General features: G+C 34.4%; 1 protein-coding gene across 1 annotated transcript in view; it reads right to left on the bottom strand.

The window, feature by feature from the left end:
- The window catches only part of dync2h1 (dynein cytoplasmic 2 heavy chain 1), a 149,057-nt gene that overhangs the window by 80,879 nt on the left and 45,103 nt on the right, over positions 1-23,075 (bottom strand). The window contains exons 63-72 of the mRNA XM_088921156.1: positions 22,309-22,450; positions 21,411-21,520; positions 20,740-20,760; positions 17,445-17,543; positions 16,545-16,668; positions 13,276-13,439; positions 12,763-12,882; positions 11,867-12,001; positions 9,541-9,684; positions 5,794-5,883 (exon numbers count right to left, since the gene is read on the bottom strand). Of these exons, the coding sequence (XP_088777282.1) occupies positions 5,794-5,883; positions 9,541-9,684; positions 11,867-12,001; positions 12,763-12,882; positions 13,276-13,439; positions 16,545-16,668; positions 17,445-17,543; positions 20,740-20,760; positions 21,411-21,520; positions 22,309-22,450 (1,149 nt within the window). The remainder of the gene's footprint in view (positions 1-5,793; positions 5,884-9,540; positions 9,685-11,866; positions 12,002-12,762; positions 12,883-13,275; positions 13,440-16,544; positions 16,669-17,444; positions 17,544-20,739; positions 20,761-21,410; positions 21,521-22,308; positions 22,451-23,075) is intronic.

Genomic DNA, 23,075 nt, shown 5'->3' on the forward strand with positions numbered 1-23,075 from the left:
TGCAGTTCCCCTTTAAGGGACATACATTAAATTTAGGGACACGTGCTGTATTCTTATTTTGGCATTTTGGTGGAACTATTTAAGCTTTGTTGGTTGCCTGACTTTGTCTTGTTTATTTGAATGCATTTTTCTGAAGGATTAAAAAATGTTTAGAAGGCAAGATCACCTGTAGAGGATTAGTTATTTAGTATCTAGAACTTTTGATTTCTGGTACTCAATATGGTGTCAGGACTCAGTATAATTATGTTAAAGCACTTAACTCTCATTTAACTGCCTCTTTTGTTGATCACCCCTCCCTCCCTTTTATAACAATACCAAAATATGCATGCAGAGAAGATAACCCTTACTGTATATTACAGTTAATATGAATGGCAGTATTGTCTCTCTTCTCTGGAAGATTAAAAGGCTCCTAGACTTCCTCTTTCTCGGCACATCAGAGACTTGATTGACAATAATATTTTTCCTCTGAGAAGTATGAAAGCATCTGGCTTTTTTGTCTCATGGAAACAAAAACAATCATAACATGCTGTTTCTAAAGTCTAAATTGCTCCAGTTCATATAGATTCCAACCCCAGTGATGACAGATGATTTAAACACCATCACTATATTCTTCCTCTTTTATGTGTATGTAATATACAAACCATGAAACGAAAAAAAAAAATCTGAATTTGGCAATACAAAACACAACCTTTATTTATAATTTTTATTTTAATAAACCGCCCAGTGAAAATGAAAACAATATACTATACTTCATTGTAATCCAAAAGTGAGATGATTAACACTGTATATTTTCCACTGTCAATTAAAATAGCATGAGTTGTTTCAATGCACTTTTTTCTTTTTTTCTGCCTGAATATTGAAAGTTGATAAAATAGTAGATTGTGTAAATACAGCAACAAATCAGAAGTATTCCATATTATCATGAAAACTAAAGAGGGGAATTATAGAAGTTTTCTTTCTTCTGGGGAGCCGATGCAAATTTGACTTTCACTAAGTTAAGGCTTATTATCCTTTTTAATCTTTCTTAATTTAAGGTAACAGATGTGTTTAATTTCTAGATCAAGAAGTGGCAGAGCTCAATATGAATGGGAGAGTGGGATACACACTGAAGCACTTAACCATGATGTGTGCATAACCTCAATGTAATGCATTTTCAAGCCACCACTGTCAATATCATGCTACCAATAAGAAACAATTTTTAATTAGACATTTTTAAATACTGCAGTGGCCATACTAGTTCAGCTCTGTTTTTCATGTCACCCCCTTAAAGCTGAGACAGTGCACTGTTCTGCAGTTAGCCATGATCATATTTCCTCAGGGGAAAGCAGAGCTACACGTGTTACATATGAAACCCTTTGCATATGACAATAATATAATTGTATTACAAAGATAAAAGTATTGTCTTTCTCATTAATTTCATAAAACTATTATTGTATTGTACATTTTTTCTTCTATATATATATATTACAGCTGTATAAGATGTTGTTAAAGAATGCAAAGAGCTGTCATATGATGGAGCAGTGCCATAAGCTATTATAAACTGATTCATCATGGCATATTCCAGTTGGCAGTGATAAAGAAAGAAATCATTTTAATGGATTAGAGAAAACCCTTTAAAACCTTTTCTAAGTCTTTTTCAACAAATTATTGTAAAGCTAAAAACACTGCAACACCTCAAACCTTACATGCCTAATGCAGGGGACACTGAAGCCACTAAAAATAAATGTAGCTCTAGAAGTAATATGTCTTGCACTAATAAGCCTGCAATTTTAGGTTAGGTCCATAGTAAACTTTATGCCAGCCATGGAAATATGAGGCATTTTTAAATCCTGCTGTCTTAGGGACTAAAGGAGCAACAGATGCGGCAACACATCTATCCAGTGAAACAATCTCCACAACAAAAATTTCAGTGGCTGGCATGGAACTGCTTTTAAATGTAGAATTTATTGAGGATCAAAATTTTCTAAACACTCTTTTGAATTGCTGTTTTATTTTTAATACAATTGCTCTCAGATTTACAAAATATAATCATTTTAGATATTATTCAAAAATAAGATGTTAAAAAATAGCAGTGAGTTGAATAATCAAAGCTCTGCGTGGAGTGACAGATGGAAAGAGCACATGCAAACTGTTTATGTGTCTTATTACACACACTTGCATATTTCTTTAAACATGGCCAATTACTTCAGCAGCACAAACTGCAGTCCAAGACCTTCAGGTCTTTTATGGTTTTCATCAGTCCAAAGATCTGGCATAAATGAGTTCAAGAACCGTATTCAGTGATCTGTGCTGTCATGGGCAATGGCACACTGCTAATCAACACCTGGAAAGGTCAGAACTTGACATGACCTCTAATCTTGTAAATCATAAAACTTTCGCAATCCCATAGTTCAAGCCTCTTTGTTTTACAAAACTAAACTTTAGGAAAACAGGTAAGACTGGATATCCTTTATGAAAACAGTCTTGTAAATTGTCATCAGATTGTACTGATTAATTTTGTGTAGATTCAGCAGCTTAATTTAATACCTCGTGTTCCAGCTGAAGGATACAGTACATTTATCACAATACTAAAGAACTGAATTAACACCGAGGCTCAAAAATGTACCAAATGAACTTAAAGAAAAATTAAATGTAAGAGCAATTTCTCACAGAATATTCAGAATGCAGAATAGTGTGGTGCATTGTTTTACAGGTACTAATATGTGCATTCAATTTTTATATAGTAAACTTACTAATTGGTTTTCTTCAAAGATGTATGTTACAGCAGCAATTTGTAATTGCTAAGTAACTGTAAGCCAAAGACTCCCATACTGTTTATCAATATTCCAATACAACCACATTACTGTCAAGTGATTTACAATATAGCCCAAGTCACTGTCTGTACGGAAATCATATAGCCAAGTCAGTGTCGGTACAATACTTTATTGTAGCACTGACTACACGTATAAGAACTCTATAAAATATTGTATCTAGTTATTCTCACAAAACAAAGAATAATGTACAAACTATGTTCTATATTAAGCATGGCTGTTTATGCTTTAGTTAAACAATAAGCACTGACGTTTGACTGCAAAATCCAAGGTTTACATTCTTTCTTTATAGTTAATAATTAGATTCACATGAATAATAAAACCAAAAGCTGATTTTTACCAGTATCATTATAGTTAGTCAACAACTTAAAAATACCTTTAAACATGCTTTCTCATACATTAATATTAGTTGATTCACAAAAAGAAAACCACCTGAATTCATGTGATAGAAGTTGCTATCATACATTGTTTCTAACTTACATTCTAACTTATCATACATTGATTCTATAATTCTCAATGGTAGACATCATTGTGTCATGGGCACTTGGTACAAATGTAAGGAAAACAAACACCACAAGAAACAAAGACACATTCCAAAATGATGTTACCCATAAAAAAAAAGTCACCCATTTCTATTTTATAGCTACTAACAAGTAACTCCATCACTAAAAATCCAAAACAACAACTTCTGCATATCCTTACCTTATAAAAAAGGCTTCACATACCACACCACAAAGAACAGATTGCCAATTCAGTATTAATTGCAAATGCCCAAAAAGTGAGATGCATACTTAGTGGTCTATATCACATTACCTTGTGGAAAACAGACAAGAATGCATTTGGTGAGATATACTACTCATATTGTTCTATTCTACATACTCTACTTATGGTGTAAGGAAGTTGAGTTTTACACTTGATGCCCAAGAATCTATGTCTTGTCCTTCTCAGGATTCTTACTTGTCTTACCTGAATGAATATTTTACCCTTATTCACAATCCAGTCATATTTGACGATGGAAATACATTTTTAATACGCAAGTAAAAATAAATATGATTTGATTTTTTCTGTGTAAAGGTTTTAATTTAAGAGATAGTATGTGCAGAGTTTATCTGCTGTCTTGTTGTCTGACTAAGCATGCAAGAGAGTAAAAATTAGTCAGTCTAGGCATGTTGTAAATTAGTCAGTTTAATTATAGTCGTGCATTATGTATTGCCGTTATTCACTCCTAAACAAGGATTGAAGTGTGGCTTTTTTAGTTTCCATGCCATTGTTTCAATACTACTGGTTTCTTGGAAAACATATACCAATTTAGATGTACCCAAGCCTTATATACCAGCTACTTAATGTGAATAAAAGCAGAAAAATTTGCTAGAAGGTTTATTAAGACAGTTTTAATACAGGTGGGTGCATGGCATCAAATTTAAAGAACATTTGGGTTAACGTGCACTGTTCTTAGTTGGAGCTATCCTTCAACTAAAAAAACAGCCGCTATTAATTGCAATCAGTTCTATATTGATTGTAATGAATTAAGATATAAAACCACATTAGTAAGATTAATCCGCTATTGCACATAACTCTGCAGGACCAGCAAGATGGCAGCCACATAGCCAATATTTACTGATGCATGTGTGGAAAATGAAAAGAAAAGGGATATATAGAATCACGGAGCTTATCTCATATTTATTACACGGCACCCAAGGTGTTCAGAAGGATCAAGAAAAAAAGAAAATCACAAACACTGATGACTACACTTCAATCATGGCTTTATATAAGAAAGCAATACCAATACCTGGATCAACCCCGATTTGTTTTAACCTCACAAACTTTTGCTTTGAGCTGCTTTTACTTGTGTTCCCCAAAACAGATTCAAACAACACTGTACTGTATACTGTAGACACATTTCTCTGGGTTTTCACTAATGGAACCTTTGTCAAATCAATTCCATGTCTTGGACAGACACCATTCAATCTAATGAGGAAAAAATAATATCAATGCAGATGAGGACAAATTAACAACTATCTATAAATCTTAAAAAGATAAGTTAACCACTATGGCTTTGTTTACTTAAAACAAAAAGCTCTAAGGTTTATTAGAACCTGAACACAGTTCAATTTTAATGACACATGTTTCTCAGAACCCTCAGATTCCCCTAAAAGAACACACCTATGTAAGGGTAATACAAGGAATAAATAATGGTTTCACCAAAAACATGCATATTTTACATATACAAATATTAATTTATACACAAGGCTTTTTGAAGAAAATTTTTAAATACATTTCCTGTTGTTGTTCTGAGCCAAATATTGTGAAAGTGTTTCTAATGTGATTGTAAAAGCATTTTTAAAAAATCTTTATCCCTTCAAATGGATAATGCGGTTATTCCACTCATGTCTGCATCCTGCAGACAGTAATCCAAACTGGAAAAGGTCCACACTGTACTTTATATTTTATGTGTGAATCTTAATCTATGTATACAGTATTTACTGTACAAAGAGAGTAATAAATCAGATCCAAAATCCAAGAAAATCTCAATTAAGATGGCTAAGACAATAAACTCATTATACCAATTAAAAATTCAACCTAACAATACAGGCTGCAGCTGTTAAAATTATCAGTTAAGACCAGTGTTATTAAATAGCATTGAACAGCATGTTGAGCACAGTGCCAATGCACACTTAATTTGCTCCTTTTCACTATCAAGGCACAAATGAAATGCAGTTTTCAAGTGATGAATCCCTAATTTCTCCCTATCTTAATAAGTCTCCAATTATTCTAGAATTATTAAAAATGCAATGCTAAATTAAGGTAAAATGATTGTTAAAATCAATAAAACTGAGAATATAATGTACATATTATTACATATTGTTTGATACATATGAGGTTATTTCATTCATGTTTATTTAATAAATCACACTGTACGCAATGATAATAAACTATTCATTTTTTCACATCAGAAAGTGTGAAAGTTTCTTTAAACCCTTACCTTAAACAGTGAACGACAGACATATTCGTATACCATTGTCTTCAGAGAAGCTTTCAAGGATGTGATTCTAACTTCGGTGTTTTCAGACTCCTAAAAATGTAATATTATGTTATCATTAGCAACGTTTTTGTCTTTTAGAAAATGTAAGATAATTGTTAACAGATAAAGTAACATTTAGAACTAGAACTGTTTTTCAAATATTTTGTGATCAGTACTTGAATGGGCTCATAGATTAAATTTAAAATACTTTCATATAAAATGTCTCTATTTTGGCACATTTATTTCTAGTTGCATGTCCAGTGATACATACTTTATGTAACTGTTTATTTGGATTCTCTTTGCTGTAACTGACTATAAATAAAGTTGCAAAGGAACAAGTAATAGGTTTATTCCATGCTGAAAAAAAGAAGAAAGAAAACACAACGTTTTTGGCCGTGGAGCCTTCTTCAGGTGTGAAGCATGGAATAAACCTATTACTTGCTCCTTTGCAGCCTACGCATGCTGACCCAGCTACCCACCTGAATTATAAATAAAGTTATTAACAATAGACAGAGAACAAATTTCAATACCATTATGGCTTGTAATATTTGTGACCTGATCCATAAAGAAAAACATTTTAAAAATTCAAGCACATACTGTACCATGACTGTAAGGCAAAAGTAACAAACTGTAGGTAAAACATTTTAAATCCTAGACTATTGCTTCTTTAAAGCTTGTCTGTAACACTCCATTTAACAAGTATATGTATTTTTTTCCCAATTGTAACACTGTACATTACCCTGGATACAATTAAATATTGATAGTAAAAGAATGCCAAGAATCAAATCCGTTTGTTATAATGGGGAAAAAAGAACACAACACAATACACTGTAAGTCTTATAAAATAGGTTCTTCACTACATTTGGAATAAGCCATGTTTACTACTAAATTGTTAATGCAGGACATTGTAATGTTATGTTTCCCAACAAAAACACCTTGGAGAAGTCTATCCAGTGGAATTACTTTGCATGGAAAATGTTTTTTATTTCTACGGGCCATACGCAGCACAAGCAACATGTAAAAAAAAAACATGAAAAAATAGGAATTTAAAGTTCCAGAGGGTTTAAATAGGAAGCCATCCATCCCTTCTATCTTGTTTGATTCTTACCAGCTAATAAATCTGAGGATTCTAATGAATCCAAGGTATCGCTTTCAAGAACATGGCTGGGTAACTTGGAAGGCTTGACACTCACAACCTTCTGCATAATAGTGTCCTCTGGTTTGTGTTGCAAAGTTGATTCCAAAGAACTCCATTAAGTTAACTTGGGTGGTTGCTTTTTAGAATTTTAAATACTTGAAATGTCTCCCCTTCTTGTTTTCTCTGTTCAACACTAAAACAAATCTATAAAATCTATTATTTTTTATAGTTACAGACCTGAACTAACTGGTTATTTATTTCTTTCAATTTCAGTTAGTGCAGGAATTGAATTATTTCTTAAAATCCACTCTCAACCCTATGTTACGTAACTTCAGTGCAGATTGATGTATTAATTTATTCATATATGGCTATCCTCACTTTGAATAAACAAGCCAAATGCATTAAAATAATAATAACAGTATCTCTCATGAACATTGACAGGAGATCATGCTATAAGACTTTACTAATAACGCATCTAGAAAAATAAAAATCTGCACCTCTTTTAGTGGTGCACCTTGCTAAGCCCACAGGACCATGTGCAATGAGCACAGTGACCTGTTTTGCTTCCTTCCACCTCAGGCACAACATGTAGTCAGTCAATGGAACTTCATGCCCCGATAATCCACCACAGAAAAGGTCAGTTACATATCTCTACTTGGTGCTTGGTGGTCTTCGATCACACAAAATCATGAAGTATGAAAACCATTACAATGTTAGATGGTTTCCTCTGGCTCTGTACTGACAATTTCTGTGGTTTCCTTTCAGTGGAAAGGAATTTTTAAACAGAGGTGGTTCCAGAGGTGGTTTCCACTATGTTATTTTTAATAAGATACATGACATAGCAAATCAGTCAAAATTTAAATATACTAACAGAACATTAACCATGTCTGTAGCCTGCATCTGAAAATACTTTTAATACAATCAGTTAAGATGGATAAGATTGCTGTTTTGCTTACTAAATTACTGAAGTATCTTTAACCAAAAAACTAGCACTTAACTCAAACAGCCATACATTTTTAACCATTTTTATTTCTTCTACTAATGTCCTTATAAATGATCATATGTTCACCAGAGGTGGTGTTTCTTTTTTTGCTATAAAATCCTCAGCTCATATTTAGTAGAGTGACAGAATCAGATATGGCTCTGTATTTTTAGTGAGCGTCATGGTGGTATAGTAGTAGAGGCTGCTGCCACAAAGTTCTTGGGTCCTGGATTTGATTTCAGAGTAGGGGTTTTCAGATTGTTTGTGCTTCCTGTATTTGTGTGGGTTTTCTACTGGTGCTGTGGTTTCCTCCAAAAGTATCAGTTTGCTGTGCACACGCACCCGGAGATGGACAGGCGAACTGTCCATGATGTGGTCTTAAACTCCTGGCTGCCATGACCCTTAGCAGGGATAAATACGTTTTCTGATAATGGATGGAGTGAACCTTTTGAGCGATAAAAAAGAATACCATCTTTGGCCTCTGTAGAAATCTTGACTTGGCATATACCATGCAAGGTAGTCCTTAATGGGTGCAGATGATGTTTTTGCTATTTTGTGAAGAACTGATAGAGATGGACTCTGAGGCACAAACTGAAATCAACAGAAGTGGTTTGGGGGCAATAGCAGTTCAAGCCATCACTGTGTTTCATTCCATCTGTGTCTCTTTCCATCCCAGGAGGGCAAGTGCTGTGCTGAAATAAAAGGCAGGGCCTACCACATGTTTTATTTTAGCACATCCTTGGTACCGCAATTAAAAAAAAAAAACTATGGCTCCCAAATCAGTGATGTACCAAGAGCAGCTTAAATTCAAATCAGACAAAATATGGTATTACAGTTACATTAGGTAAATATTAATATAGGTAATAGGTAGGTAATAGGTATAGGTAATATTCCTATTGATAATCAAGGAGCATGTTGCATGCTGACAGGAGAAAGAAAAATACATTTGATTGCTCCTCTTGTTCCAGATATAGTCCAAAAAGATACATTATGTAAGACGTAATAAAATCCCGAGACACCTTGTTGAAATTTTGCATTGATCTAAAGGGAGACCTTGAACAGGTGGCCATCTTAGTCACGGCATATGCTAGTGTGTTTGCCAAACAAATCCTTGATAATCTATTCCCAGATTTATCCATGACTGTCATCTGTGAAGGTGGTTCTATAACTTAGACAACTACACTGGGAGCAGGCTTGAGATCATAGAAAGAAAAAAAATACCCAAACCATCCAAAATGGCTTGAAGTCATCGCCATCCCTGGAATCAAACCAGCAGTCCAGAGGTAAACAGCTTTATACAGTGCTGCCAATTCCCTTATCCCCTTATGCGAAACACATGTTTAATTAGGGGCATAAAAAATCAAGCTAATGGAGAAGGAGATGATAAGCCACTCTAAAAATCCAGAGAGGCTTAATTTCAGAGAGACTTGACCTATACTGTATTAGCTACATATGCAACTTAAAAAAAAACACAAGATGCAATAATAACAGAAAAAAAAGAAGAGATCATGTGAAAATGTGGTATGAAGGAATAATTATCTGTTTCAAATTCTTAATACCAGCTGCAGGGCTGTAACGCAGACAGTACCTTTTTGCTTTGCAGGGCTCTCTGAAAGAGTCTCAGAAATGCTGCAAGGCTGAAGCAGTACATGTTATTAATTTTGGATAAGTCAGTTATAATGAAGTACATCTTGCTGGCACTTTCTGCTAATGGAAGATAGGCATCTCGTTCCTGCAGAGGAGAAAGAAGAAAACAAGTAAAACTGGGACTGGTATGATATTGCCCTCTAGAGCATAGACAGTTCATTACTGATTTTTTTCTTTGAAAGACATGGGACTTTTAAAAAAGGGACAAAAACTATTTATTTGGAAAAAATGTTCTAACCATTCTTCACAATTGTTTTACAAAAAAAAATGGAAAAAGAGGAAAACCGAAATTTGTAATTATTACTAAAAATTGATAAATACCACGTTCATTTCTGAAAATAAGCTAAGGAATTATTTTTTTATCATTCTTTAAACACTAAGTGTACTCAGTTATTTTACAGAAAACCAAAACAGAAAAAAAGTGTTATAAATGGATGAAGACTTTGGGAATAGTGAAGAAAAGAATTAATTTTGGTGCAAAATTAATTGAAAACATTATGGAATTCCATGTAGCCTAGAATTTATATGGAATATAAAATTAGTTTTGAAAAGACTGTGGTTAGATAAGAAAATGTTATCTTAAAAATTAACATCCTCTTCAGTGACAATGTTGTTGCTTTGTAGACAGCTTAGAAAGAAATTTATGAAGCATCAATAAAATACAGTATGTTTCTATGTATTAGCTCTACAGAATGCCGATTTCTACAGATATCAGCTAAGAACATCTGTAAACGATACCAATCAAGGCACTGCTAACCAAGAAAGGGTGATATTTAGTCAAGGCTTGTTGTGTACGTAAAAAAAAAACATTTAACAAGTGTACACTCTTATACACTCTTTCAGTTCATATATGCTCTTTACACACATACTGTACAGATGCAGCCATTCAGAATGCATGTCAATACTCCTGTCCGTGGTAAGCAAGATGTGCCGTACCACAGTATGATTCGCTTTGCCGAATTTAGCTTTTCACTGCCTAAAGAAGATTGATAGGTGACACTTGTGATGCATTATATGTTAGATGAAACGGTAGCATCATCTGTTGTACTACTACTTTAAATCCACTTAACACGGAATATTACTACGCTCACTGCAGTGCCTCAGCATGCGTCAGGCTGACACAGTACTTCTACAGACAACAGCCATCACTCTCTCTGTAGTGCCAGACCTGCTGTATCTTTTTGCACATGTTAAACGCAAGACCTGATCTGCTTATGTCTGCTTTTCTCTGCAGCTAGCCTAAAGTATTTTGACTACCAGACCAACAATTTCCTGGATGCTCACAAAGAGTAAGGGGAAATCAAAGATGCCATTAAATGGAAATTGAATTTAGAGGTTTTTATGTGTATATTTGCTTTTAAATAATAATCATTTAAGCCAATATATGAAATATTTTTATAATAGTCTAAAATATTTTTATATATGTTTGTTTTTTGGGGGCCTTTTCTTTTATTGTTTATTTTCTTTATGATGCCGCATTGAGGTGTAATTGAAAATGTAACTCCTTGTCAATAAAGTGACCACGAAGCCAGGTAGAGAAATTAATTTTAATAAACATTTTTAATAATTTTCTCAGTTTAATATCTGACGCGTCCCCAATACAAATGGTGGTGCAATAGTTTGAAAAGCTGGGCAGATGCTATTCGACTGCGGTGGAATCAATCCTGCAATCCTGACACCTTGCGTATTTTAAATGGGTGCATCTGTGTTTAATATAAACACAAAATGAATTTCTTTTTAAATCTAGAATCAATGGATTTTTTAGTTTTACCACCCGATCCAGAATCATGTCCCAGATTATAACTATGAAGCCCACAGCCATACACAGGTGAGAATGAGGAAGTATAGGCAGGCAACTTTTATGCCACTTGTTTTAACACGTCACCAGCAACAGAGCCCCAGACCAGTGGTTCAGAGCAGACCGGAAGAGAGGCGAATACCTCGGAGGTTGAGGGGTTGGTGTCTCTCAACAGAGAGAGCCCTGGCCAACTAATCCCACCTTACCCTTGACAACATTCAGCCACATATGAGTTCCAATGTGGAGGTATATCACTGACTAGTGACCTGTCCCAAGCTTAAACTCACAATCACAGAGCTAAGGCAGGACTTTTTACCGTCTGACACACTTAAGAGCACGGTAAACCAAATTTTTTACCCCAGGTATGACCTGGTATGAGGTACTCTCACTGACTACAATCTTAGCTGGTATAAGCCCAGGTATGACCTTGTATGAGGTACTCTTACTAACGTACTGTACTATGACTTACCTGGTCCAAAGAGACCTGTAACCTGTGCGACTCTGTGAGAGACTCCTGGATAAGTGCACTGCTTGCCTTGGTCTTGTTCAGGGACTCAATAAGGATCTTGTTTTCCAAGATGTTCCCCTGGGCAGTGGCAAGAGTCTGAAGAAAGAAGTAAAGACTTTTACCCTTTAGAACAAAACTGAGTAATTTAAACAAAATACATGGCAACAGTGATTTCTGTGCAAAAATTCAGGAAAATGTCAGTTTTCTATATTTCTCCAGGAACAAATTCAGTATTTAGTTTTGTTTCCGTTAAATTTCTCAAACAGTCTAATTTCTTTAAAAAGTTTTATCCAGAATAACAGAGTACTAATTTATTGAATCATTCCGAAAGAGTGAGGGAGAACAGAGTTCATCAAAGAATTCGCTCTAGCTGTCATTTGCTGTAGCTGAACAAAAGACACTTCTTCCCAACTGCAACTGTAACAAAAAATACAAATATTTAAAAGTTATATAAAAAGGCTAATTAAATGTGATACACTATATTGTAATAGAAGTGTATATTTGTGTTTATAGTATTAACAGTAAAGGAAAGGGTTTATAAGTCCTTAAACCTGGAATTTCTTAAGTTGGGAAACTGAAGATGAATCATAGAAAATTCTAGTAAAGTTTAGTTTAGTTTGCTCTTAATTCCTATCCTATCTGTAGTTTAAGGCAGCAGTGTACAATCAGTTAGTATTCTAAATTCATAACTGGAAGATTGTAGGATTTAGTTAAGTACTGCTGGTGTACCTACATGTAAACAAAATTGCTCCAGTTTAGGATTAAAGTATCAGCTCTAAACAGCCATGAAGTACTACTTACATAATAATAATAATAATAATAATAATAATAATAATAATTTAAGAATTTTATGGCACCTCTAACAGAGATTCTTCCAGTTTAGCCAACTGGATCTTCTTATCTTCCTCCTGTTGCAGGAGCTTAGTCTTCTGTGTTTCCAAGTCTGGTTTCTCATGCTGGATTGTTAAAGCCAAAAGCTACAGCGGCACAAACAGATAAAGAGAGCTGCTTTAAAACACCCAGAAGTGGACATATTGACCAACAGTGTATTCTGAATTTCTGAATACATACTGAATTCCTGAGAACATACATGGCCTCTCTCAGATGATATAAGAAGATAAAAATAACATTACAAATACCGATATTTTCATAACTTCAGATATAACTTCACATATAGTGAAATAAGAAAATTTCTACAGACTGCATGAGAACCTTGGCAAAGAAAACATCCATGCTTCCATTATAGTGGGCAACAGGTTAAACTGACATTAAATAAATGACATGTATTAATTATTTATTCTTTGAACATCACCGCATATATGTCTTAACACACACATTATGTGAAAGTAAATTTCTGCACTTTACTTTACCTGTCCCCGAAGGCCAGCTCTGGTGGTAGTGAAGTTCACTTCAGTCACAATAGAAGCAGCATCAGGTGGAATAAAGGGATTTGGGTTCCGTGTGGCAAGAAACAGGCGAAATTCTTCATTGTAGTCAATAATTTTGTCTCCAATTTGAACAACATATCGAGGACCTGTAAATAACAGGGAAGAAATTTAAGGTGGGTTGTGATACTGGATATAGACAACACATTGTAAAAAACAACATGTTTTTATTATTATTTTACTATCAGCAATTAGATACAACTTTCACATTTTAAATCATCAACACTCTACATTGCCTCTGATGTACTAATCATTACTTACAGACCTTCATCACTGAATAAGTTTCTAACATTAGAAAGAGTCAACATAAAATATTTCTCTTTACTGTATTCCATTTTGCTTTTAATTAAATATAGTAAGTTTCACAAGAGTGGAAGAACTTGGCTAATGATTAATAGTGGCTTAACATCAGTGATGTTTTATGAGGCGTCCAGATCAGTAGACAGAGCTGTCCAGGATTTCAAATGGAAGACAAATTGGAATGGGAAGTCTCCATTCACAAAGCCCAGCTGCCTCTGCAAACAGTGTTGCAAGACAAGCCATGCACCTGCAGAAGGCTTGACACGCTTCAGAGGCTGGACACTGTTTATTCTTGGCAAACTGTAATCATATGCAGGCTGCTGTATTTTTCTTCAGGCTGTCTGTGTCTTCCCTAAGCTTTATGCTTCATCACTGTCTGTTCCAGCAAATCACATGACGCAGATGTTAGCTGCATGCATAGTATTAATGATCCAATTTACTTTAGCAATACAGTTCTAAGGTTAAAAGTAGCGCTGAGCATTTCAAATTAAATAAATAACCATACACTTAATGAGGGAACCATTGCAAAGGACAAATTGTAAGGTGTGTGAAAAAATATTGACCCATTTCTGAAGCTATTAGAGCTACTGATAGCATAATCAGAAAGGTGTCAAGTATGTTCAATGCTGTGGCCTACATAATCACAAAAAAATGCAATCTAATCATAAAGTACCATATTTGGGATCATAAATACCTTCAGCATCACAGAAAACAAACTGTATTATTCCATACAAGATAATATTGTGTTAACAATAATTACCCTATTTCTCTATGAATGCTGTGCTACTCATTTATTACTTCTTCATTTTATATTTACTGATTTTGCCATTTATCTTGCATCACACCCCTGAATGTGTAGGTTTTAGTTCTTAATAATAACTAAATAAAGCTTAGTGTTTTATTTATGTAATGCAAGTAGCCCTTTGTTATGCCCGATGATGAGTCAGAGATTATACTAAATCATCCCTCTTCCATAGGGATATATTTTAAAGCTTGTACAAAACTAATCAGACTTGGAAAGCAACAACAACAACAACAACATTTTAGTTGCAAATTTCCAAAGTTTTGTTTTTAATACATTTTCAAAATGGCTTTGGAATTACAAGCATGGTGTTGGGCAGGTACAGAGCTATGGCACTATTATGTTGATATAGTTGCACTTTTATGTTAGGTTAGAATAGGAGCAATTTTTTCATTTGACTAGACTAAAATTCTTAACCATTAGTTTTTGCTAAGAGGCTAGGTGCGATTAATTTAAAAGAAAATAAAAGGTGTTGAAGGTATATTGATATTTCTTTACATGAAAAAGCATTTTTAAATTAAAAAAATGGTGTGTAGTATCTATACAACCACTGCCATAAAATAAATTGAAAAATTAGTGCATGCCAACAAAACTAAGTTTTTCAAAGATATTATAGGTATAGAATAGATATAAAAATAGGTTAAATGTAAAGATTTGTCATCATTAAATGTTTATAGCAAAATTACAGATAAGAATGAATGACTTAAAAATGGTACTAATTGAAAGAATCCAGTGATATTCAAAATTTATTTTTTACTACAACAGTTTGCAGAATACAAGACACTTTTTAGGTTTTTCCTTAAGATTCAGAAATATTTTTATGCTTCATCTTATTTTCCATTCTTACATAAAGCCTCTGTTGTACAAACCCATTCTGTCTCAACTTATAAGCTCTGTTAATTTTTTCTCAACATACTTAAGGTGATAGTCTGTCAGAGGTTTTTTGGTGTTCTGTTTCAGGAATCGCTCGTGTTTCTATAAATTCACTAGTGAAGAGATCGTCACCTTAATTTTTTTGAAGCACATTCCTCTCCCTAAACATGCACTGTATTTTTAACACTCGACTGGTCCCATTTTTATGAGAAATGACCCTAATAATTGTTAAAGCTTTTCAAACTTAATCAAAGCTCCCTAAAAAAATAAAATTGAAGCACATCTTATAAGCAAAAATTATATGTGAATTGAATACTGTTTTATAGGATGACTCAAAAATAAAATAAAGAGCCAAACTAATCAGACAAGGTGCCACTTTAACGGCTTTTGAAAATATGGTCGCAATATTAATCGCGAAAGCTTTCACCTAGATTAGTCCAGACACCTTCAATTAACTTATTACACACATACTCCAAAATACTGTATGCCTAAAAAAACATCATATCATGGCATTTACAGAACTCTCTCCCTCAGTGCTATGCTCATATGAGCTTCAGCTTTGAGCTGGACACAGTGGGAACACCAATTTCAGGGAGAGAAGAAAAAAACCACTTTCAATTATAACCTTTACTTTAATTAACTGAAACTGAATGAGGAGTTAAATAGGAAGAAAAAAATAGCAGCTGAGCACCTTCATATCTTTAGACATTTAAAACAAAAGATTAACATTAATTTGACAGCATAAATGTGTTAAAGTATAATTTCTAAACTTTTGTAATTGTCCCAAAGGAACCAACACTTTGTTCTGATTGATCTTTATTATATTTTCGTAGCTGGAGAAGATGATTTTAAAGAAGATGCTTCAAGTGCCTCTGCATGTAAGGACTGAAGTTTTACTGTGTTCATTTCTACACATCCTACAACATTCATGAAAGAAAAGGTAAAACCAGACTGTTAACTATTAAAAATGAAAAGCATGTGTGGTGACTGCAATGTGTTTAATTCCCTGAAGTACACATTGTATAAATGGAAGCCCAACAGAAAGGAAAATTGCTTTTGGGAATTCATTTTTTAAGGTATGCTACTAGCTCTGCATTCTTTTCATTGTCATATTCATTTTGTTCCTTGGTGCCAAGTCGATTTAAGGCACCAATTTCCATGTCATTTAATGAGATCATCCATAATGCTGTCACCTGCACAAAAACGGTGAAAGTCCTACCTTGAGCAATAAGATCCCTTCTTAAGAGAGGGTAAAGGACCGGCTCCACTCCATCCATCTCCTGGATAATAAGCGTCTTTCCAAAACGGACAGCTAGCTCAAGTGCCGTGATAAAATTTGAGTCCTACAATGAAAAATATATGCTGTATATATATATATCATATATCATATTCCATCATAATGGAATATGCTTCCATTAAAACGACTTTAAATGAATATGATTTTTATAATTATGAAATAAAAACTATAATTATACAGGTGAATAGTAATTGCACAGCATAAGAGCTACGTGGCTATAATAACATTTACAAAACTGACACAAAGCCCTACTAATTCAAAATTCATAGGAGATTGGAAACACTGTAAAGAATATTACTTCAGAAATAATTTTACATGTGCAGACATAGTGGCTATAGTTCTCTGATTTTAGATTTTTTTCTGCGTAGCTATTTAGATTTTAGTCAATGTTAGTTCTGAAAAAGAATGCTATTGTTTGTTACAGGTAAGTTCCATTGCATTTCAAAGCCACCGTTGCTCATCGGGCCAATTTATTATGACTTCCATGGCGCAGAGCACACAAAGAGCATGTGACTATCTGGACAGGATGCTAGTCCATTACAGGGATTACCCCCAGCAATGCTAGTTCCCCTATACACAGCTGTCTGGACAGGAGCAATTGGGATTAAGTATCTCGCTCTAGCAGGTCTGCAGCAGGGACTTGTACTCACAGCCCATCAGTTATGAGACCAGAGACTAATAATTTTTTGTTCCACTGACTAATTGTAGTGATATGCTTAGTTCTGAAGTAAATGACACAAAGCAAATTACTAATTAATTTGCCTTTTGTTTTACTTAGGCACATTGTCTTTAAGTGACTCCAACTTGTACAGCCATCAATACCTGCTGGTTTATAACCTCCAGGCGAGACTCCTTGAGATGTGTCCTCAGCCACTCAGTGGCACGTGAAGAGGGATCTATCAAGAATGGACACGCACAACTCTGGAAGAGAAAGTATTCAGTCCTTCACATCTAACAAAAACAATTATGAAAGGGTTACCAAGGTTTAGCTTCTCAAGCTTGCAGCTGTCATGATGATTTGGAAGGCTGTCATTTTGTCTGACAGAATCAAACATTTAAAAAAAAAAAAGAGGGACACTAAGATCATTTAAAATGAAGGGAAACAAATCACAAGAATCTGAATAAACTCTTCAAAAAATCTATTTGAAAAGCTTTAGTTTGTGCCTTGAGCATCAGATGTAAATAATATATTGCACATCATAGGGCATTACTTTTAATTGATGTTAAAAAGAGCAGGTAACATGCCACTTTAAGGATGTAATAATGTTTCTTGTTATAGAGGCACTATAGAGTAATATCTTAGCACCTGGAGTACAACTGTGTAAACAGTTAATCAAATAAGTTCTTTAAAGTCTAATATTTTCCTTATTTCAATAATTTTTCTGTATTAATCTAGACACAAACCTTTAATCAGATACAATAGTTCCCATCAGAGAAGTACATTACAGATCCAGCCATTCAGAATGCGCAAGGGATACTACAGTAGTTTGTAGTTCAGTGCCTGCGGGGCACCTCAGCTTTTTAGAAATACTCCAATACTGCCAGGTGGAGCCGTAAAAGCTTAACATGGCGTGTGGAGCATTTGGGATGTTGCCAGCAAACGTCTGGTTTTGAATTCTGGTCAATGCTGTGGGAGAATTTTTTTCCAATTACAGAATTTAAGTTGTATACTGTTTAGACTTTTATTCATTTTAAACTGTGTATTAAGTGTGTGTATAGTGGTAATAGACAATGGAAAGCTCATGGACTGTAATGTGGCACGCTGCACCCAGGTCGTTCAAAACGTGATCAGAGCATTACTTTTGTTTTTTTCTTAAATAGCTGAATATATAAAAATAGTCCACTATTATAGCTTGTTGTATAGCTTGATGTGAACCCGATGTGCCTCTTTCAGGTTTACATCCGAATTGAGAAAATCTATATTTTGTCTTAATCCAAATTTCAACACCCAGTAATCAGCCAACAATTTAACTTTAAATTTAAAACTTTAAACTATATTGTACTGTACAGTACTGCGCAGTCCAAAGACTTACTGGGAGGTTGTTTCTGACAAAATTGGCTCTGACATGAGTGAGTATATGTGTGTATCTGGATGAATTATTATAAGTGATGGTTTAGAGCAATCGTTTTGGCCATATTTTTTACATAGCCGGATGTGTAAAAATAGTTTGTTATTATAGCTTGTTGCGAACATGATGTGCCTCTTTCTGGTTTACATCCACATTAAGAAAACCTATATTTTGTCTAATACAAATTTCAGCAACGAGTAATTTAACTTTAAATTTTTATTTAGAAAAATATTTCACACATACTGCACTGTAGTGGCTTTGAAACCACACGGTATCATACTGTATATACAGTATACGAACAGCCATTCGTTGCCGTGTGTGCTACTGTTTCGGTATATCTGTGGATCTGACTTCATGGGATTCACGTGTGGAACAGCAGAAGACAAGACCCGGCGGGAAGGGTTGTTTTGATTATACTATGTATGGGTCCCTGGGGCATATTGTCTAAGTTTCGGAATTATAAAAAATAAATCGATGAGTTTGCACGAGAGAAAAAAGTACCTTTTCAAATGTCGTTTCCTGCGCAAAGCAGGTGAATTTGACAAACAGCTAATGTTGTTTAAAGAATTTAAAAACTCTCATGTAACTGAGCAGAAAGTCACCTTGCTCTCACAAGCGGCACTGTTAAGACTTCAGAACGCTTCAACTGATGCATAAAAAATGTAGCATATCTTTAGCAGTCTTTGTTAGAAGAAAAACATGTGCCCTATTGAACTCAGATTTTCTAGATAGAGCCCTACTGACAAACCCGCTGCACCAACAGGCCACTCGGAAACACGTTTACAAAGAAAGTGGACTTAAATTGGACTTAAATCCTTAAATTAATATCGTTATTCATTTCTTTAGTTACTTGATTCCATATTATATTCCTTATTAAACAGATTCTAAAAAGTACGTTTGTATAATGTATTTATATTCCTAAATTAATAGTTTATGGTGATATGACATTCAGAGATATCATGCTCCTGTTATTTTTATGCTCAGCTACCAAAATTTCCCATTAGTTGTAAAATTCCATATTAATATTCCATATTAAGAGGATGTAAACACGTACAGTAGAGAGATTAAATGAAACAATCGTTTCACTAACAACAAATGCACCACAAGTGCCACCTGTCGATCATTTTTGGCCAGCGAATCACATACTGCGGCCATCTTTGGCTCCAAACCCAGAGTACGGGGTTTTACTGTGCATTTTGAATGGCTACTGTACATCTGTACAAAACAAAGATATTTTCATTAAATTGATTTGGGTTTATATAACATGAAGCACTATGAAAGCATGAGTAAATACATTTTGGGAATAAAAGGTGATAATCTCATGCTTTGATGATAATTTACATTGATAACAATATTTTACTTTTCATATTATGTACCGTTTAAAACTATTGAATATTAAAAAAGCTCATCAGTAGCCAGGGACCAAGACTGTAACAATTCCAGTCACTCACGAAGAATTACTTTAACCATCACCAGTAAAAAGAAAGAAAAGGTTGGTTCTTCAAAATGAACAGACAGCATGAAACAAGGGAATCTATAAAAATAAATCCTCTGAGAAATGAATCAGTCTTCCATTATGTGTATTTTCGAGCTGGGACATTTTTATTGTAATAACCACCTACATAGTTGAACCCGTCAACACTACAGAATGACTATATGGTAGGTTTTTCACATATTATTCATGTTTAATGAAAGACAACACATAATTATAAAATAAAAAGATGTTTCCAAAGTTTTAAGATTAGATTTCTTTAAATGTCAGCAATAATTAGTAGTCTTAATGTGATACAGCTCTACACTCCACAGGAATGAGGTCTTATCAATTTTGCTTAGCACAGTCATTGGTTTTTCTATGGCTATTATCAATCATTGACAATGTCAATTTCCATAACACACAGGAAGGGGATCTAAATGAGGATAATAAAGTCATGGGATATTGTGTTGTTTTGGTATTCTTTTAGATAGGGTGTAAAATACACAAAACCACACAGTCTAGCTACAGCTGAAGTTGAAGAGGAGACAAGTTTTGAAATGAAGGGAACTCTTACCCGGGACTTCAAGGCATTGATCTAGTGCAGCAAATAACAGTTTAGGGAAACAAAAATGAATAATGATTAAAGGAACAATGATATGAAAAAGAAAAAAGTGTCTTTTGTGGTTGCAGATGAAGTGAGTCAACGGTTTATACATTGATTTTAGGTTAATTTCCTGTTCTTTTTTAATATTGTCATTCATATTCCTCACAGTCCATTGGATCTGTGCATCTGTTTGGATTTTACTGATGTGACGTTTCTTACATTATTGAACTTTTAGGAGCACACATCATGCTAGAGGCAGAATCTGGGGTTTTCTGTCCAAAAGACCAATTTTGCTGCACAATAAAGAAATGTATTCTACAGTCACCCTAAGTCTAATTATCTATTGTTTTTTACATAAATATTTTGGTTACTGTATTGAAGCATTCAAATACCAAAATATTTTCTCAAAGTTTAATAATCATTTACAGCAAACTGTATCTCAGAAAAAAAGTCCTGAAACTATCCAATCATTTGCAGTTGATACTTAAAAACAAAATCATTTTTTACAGATACATTATTTTTTAAATATAAAATATAAATAAAATCGAACTGATCCTCATCACTGTTATTCATGTCAAGGATAATGGTTTATGACCGCTGTTTCTTGGTAGTTTTTACAGTGCAGATGTGTACCGCCATACCTGTAAAATGACAAGAGCATTCTCCATGGACAGGTCATCAGAAGGTAGCCCTTGACTCTTCCAGATAAGTTGCTCACTCTCAGAGCACAGAAAATGCCGCATATCAAACTCTATAATAAGTAGGAATATTCATTATAATGTGAATAATATACAAAATATAAAATAAAACCTGTACCATTTTTTAAACAAAACATGCTTTTGCATATACTAATTATTTTGTCTTTATTATTTTTACAATTATTACAATTTTAACCACAAGTGGCTAACTAGTACCAAAATTAATGTTCAGCATTTCAAGTTCATCAGGTAAAACCAGCAGCCATACCACCCTACAATTCACATCTGGTAACCCACTGAAGCTAAGCAGGTGTGAGCCTGGTCAGCACCAGGATGGGAGACCTCCTGGGAAAGCTAAGGTTGCTGCTGGAAAAGGTGTTAGTGGGGCCAGTAGGGGGTGCTCAACCTGTGGTCTGTGTGGATCCTAATTTCCTGTACTGTAAAAAGGCACTGTTCTTGATGTCCAGGATGAGACATAAAACCAAGGTCCTGACTCTCTGTGGTCATTAAAAATCCCAGGGCATTTCACAAAAGAAGTAGTGGTGTTACCCTGGCCTTCTGATAATCCCCATCTATGAACTGGCTTCATCACCCATTGAGCTGATGTGTGGTGAGGGTACTGATCCACTATGGCCCCCATCACAACATCCAGGTGAATGCTGCACATTGCTAGTGGTGAAGGGGAGACCTCCTTATCTGTAAAGCACTTTGAGTGTCCAGAAAATGCTATATATGTGTAAGGAATTATTATTATTAAAACATTTTAAAAGCAACAGATTTTTGACCTAATTAAGACTATCCAATTTCATCCTGGATAAGACATTGATAGAGTCTACTTTACTTTGAAGGCCAGATGAATTCATCCACTCCTGTAAGCTAGCTTTCCTCTGGTCCTCCGGAGCAGCAGACAGATAAGTTATAAAGGCAGCAGCCAGCTGGGCTCTCTTAGGCAATGTGTCCAGCTCCTCAGTTATCTGTGCCACCTAGACAACACAAACACAGTGTTACAGAGACACATTCCTTACATTCATTTATAAAGAATTATACTCACATGTTTCAAATTCCATCTTTCATAAAATGCGACTAGCTAAAGCTGTGGAATATGCCAGTTATTAAATTATACTATTGTAATTTTGTTCTGATTGACCTCATTCAGTTTCCTTCCCTAGTACTCATATTGGTTCTGCCTCATGAGTGTTTGCTTCTTCTGTGAAACTGACTTTTACTGGTAATCAACAAGCCCTTTTGTAGGTATTCATGTTATTAAAAATACTACAAGAATCTGGTACTGCTGCATCCACAGTCAGAACAAATATATTTTTATATCTTATTCTTAAAAAAAATGTACAACTGTCAAGTCATTTCAAAATGATCATGCAAACCATTTTACTTTAACTATAAAGCACTGTCATTTATTCGGTACAAATATAAGGTATGAGCAAGTTCAATGTATCCAGCTCCATGTTTGTGCCAATTGCATTTAGGTCCTAGTTTTAAACCAATCTTTCAGCACTTTAAATACTTCTTGGTAAGAAACAAAACATTTTCAGCCAAAATGAAAGCTAAATATCTGGTGTATTAAACCCAATACATCTGACAAATAAGCTT

This window comes from Atractosteus spatula, chromosome 7 (genome assembly GCF_055471065.1).
Source record: "Atractosteus spatula isolate fAtrSpa1 chromosome 7, fAtrSpa1.hap1, whole genome shotgun sequence".
Classification (NCBI taxonomy): Eukaryota; Metazoa; Chordata; class Actinopteri; order Semionotiformes; family Lepisosteidae; genus Atractosteus; species Atractosteus spatula.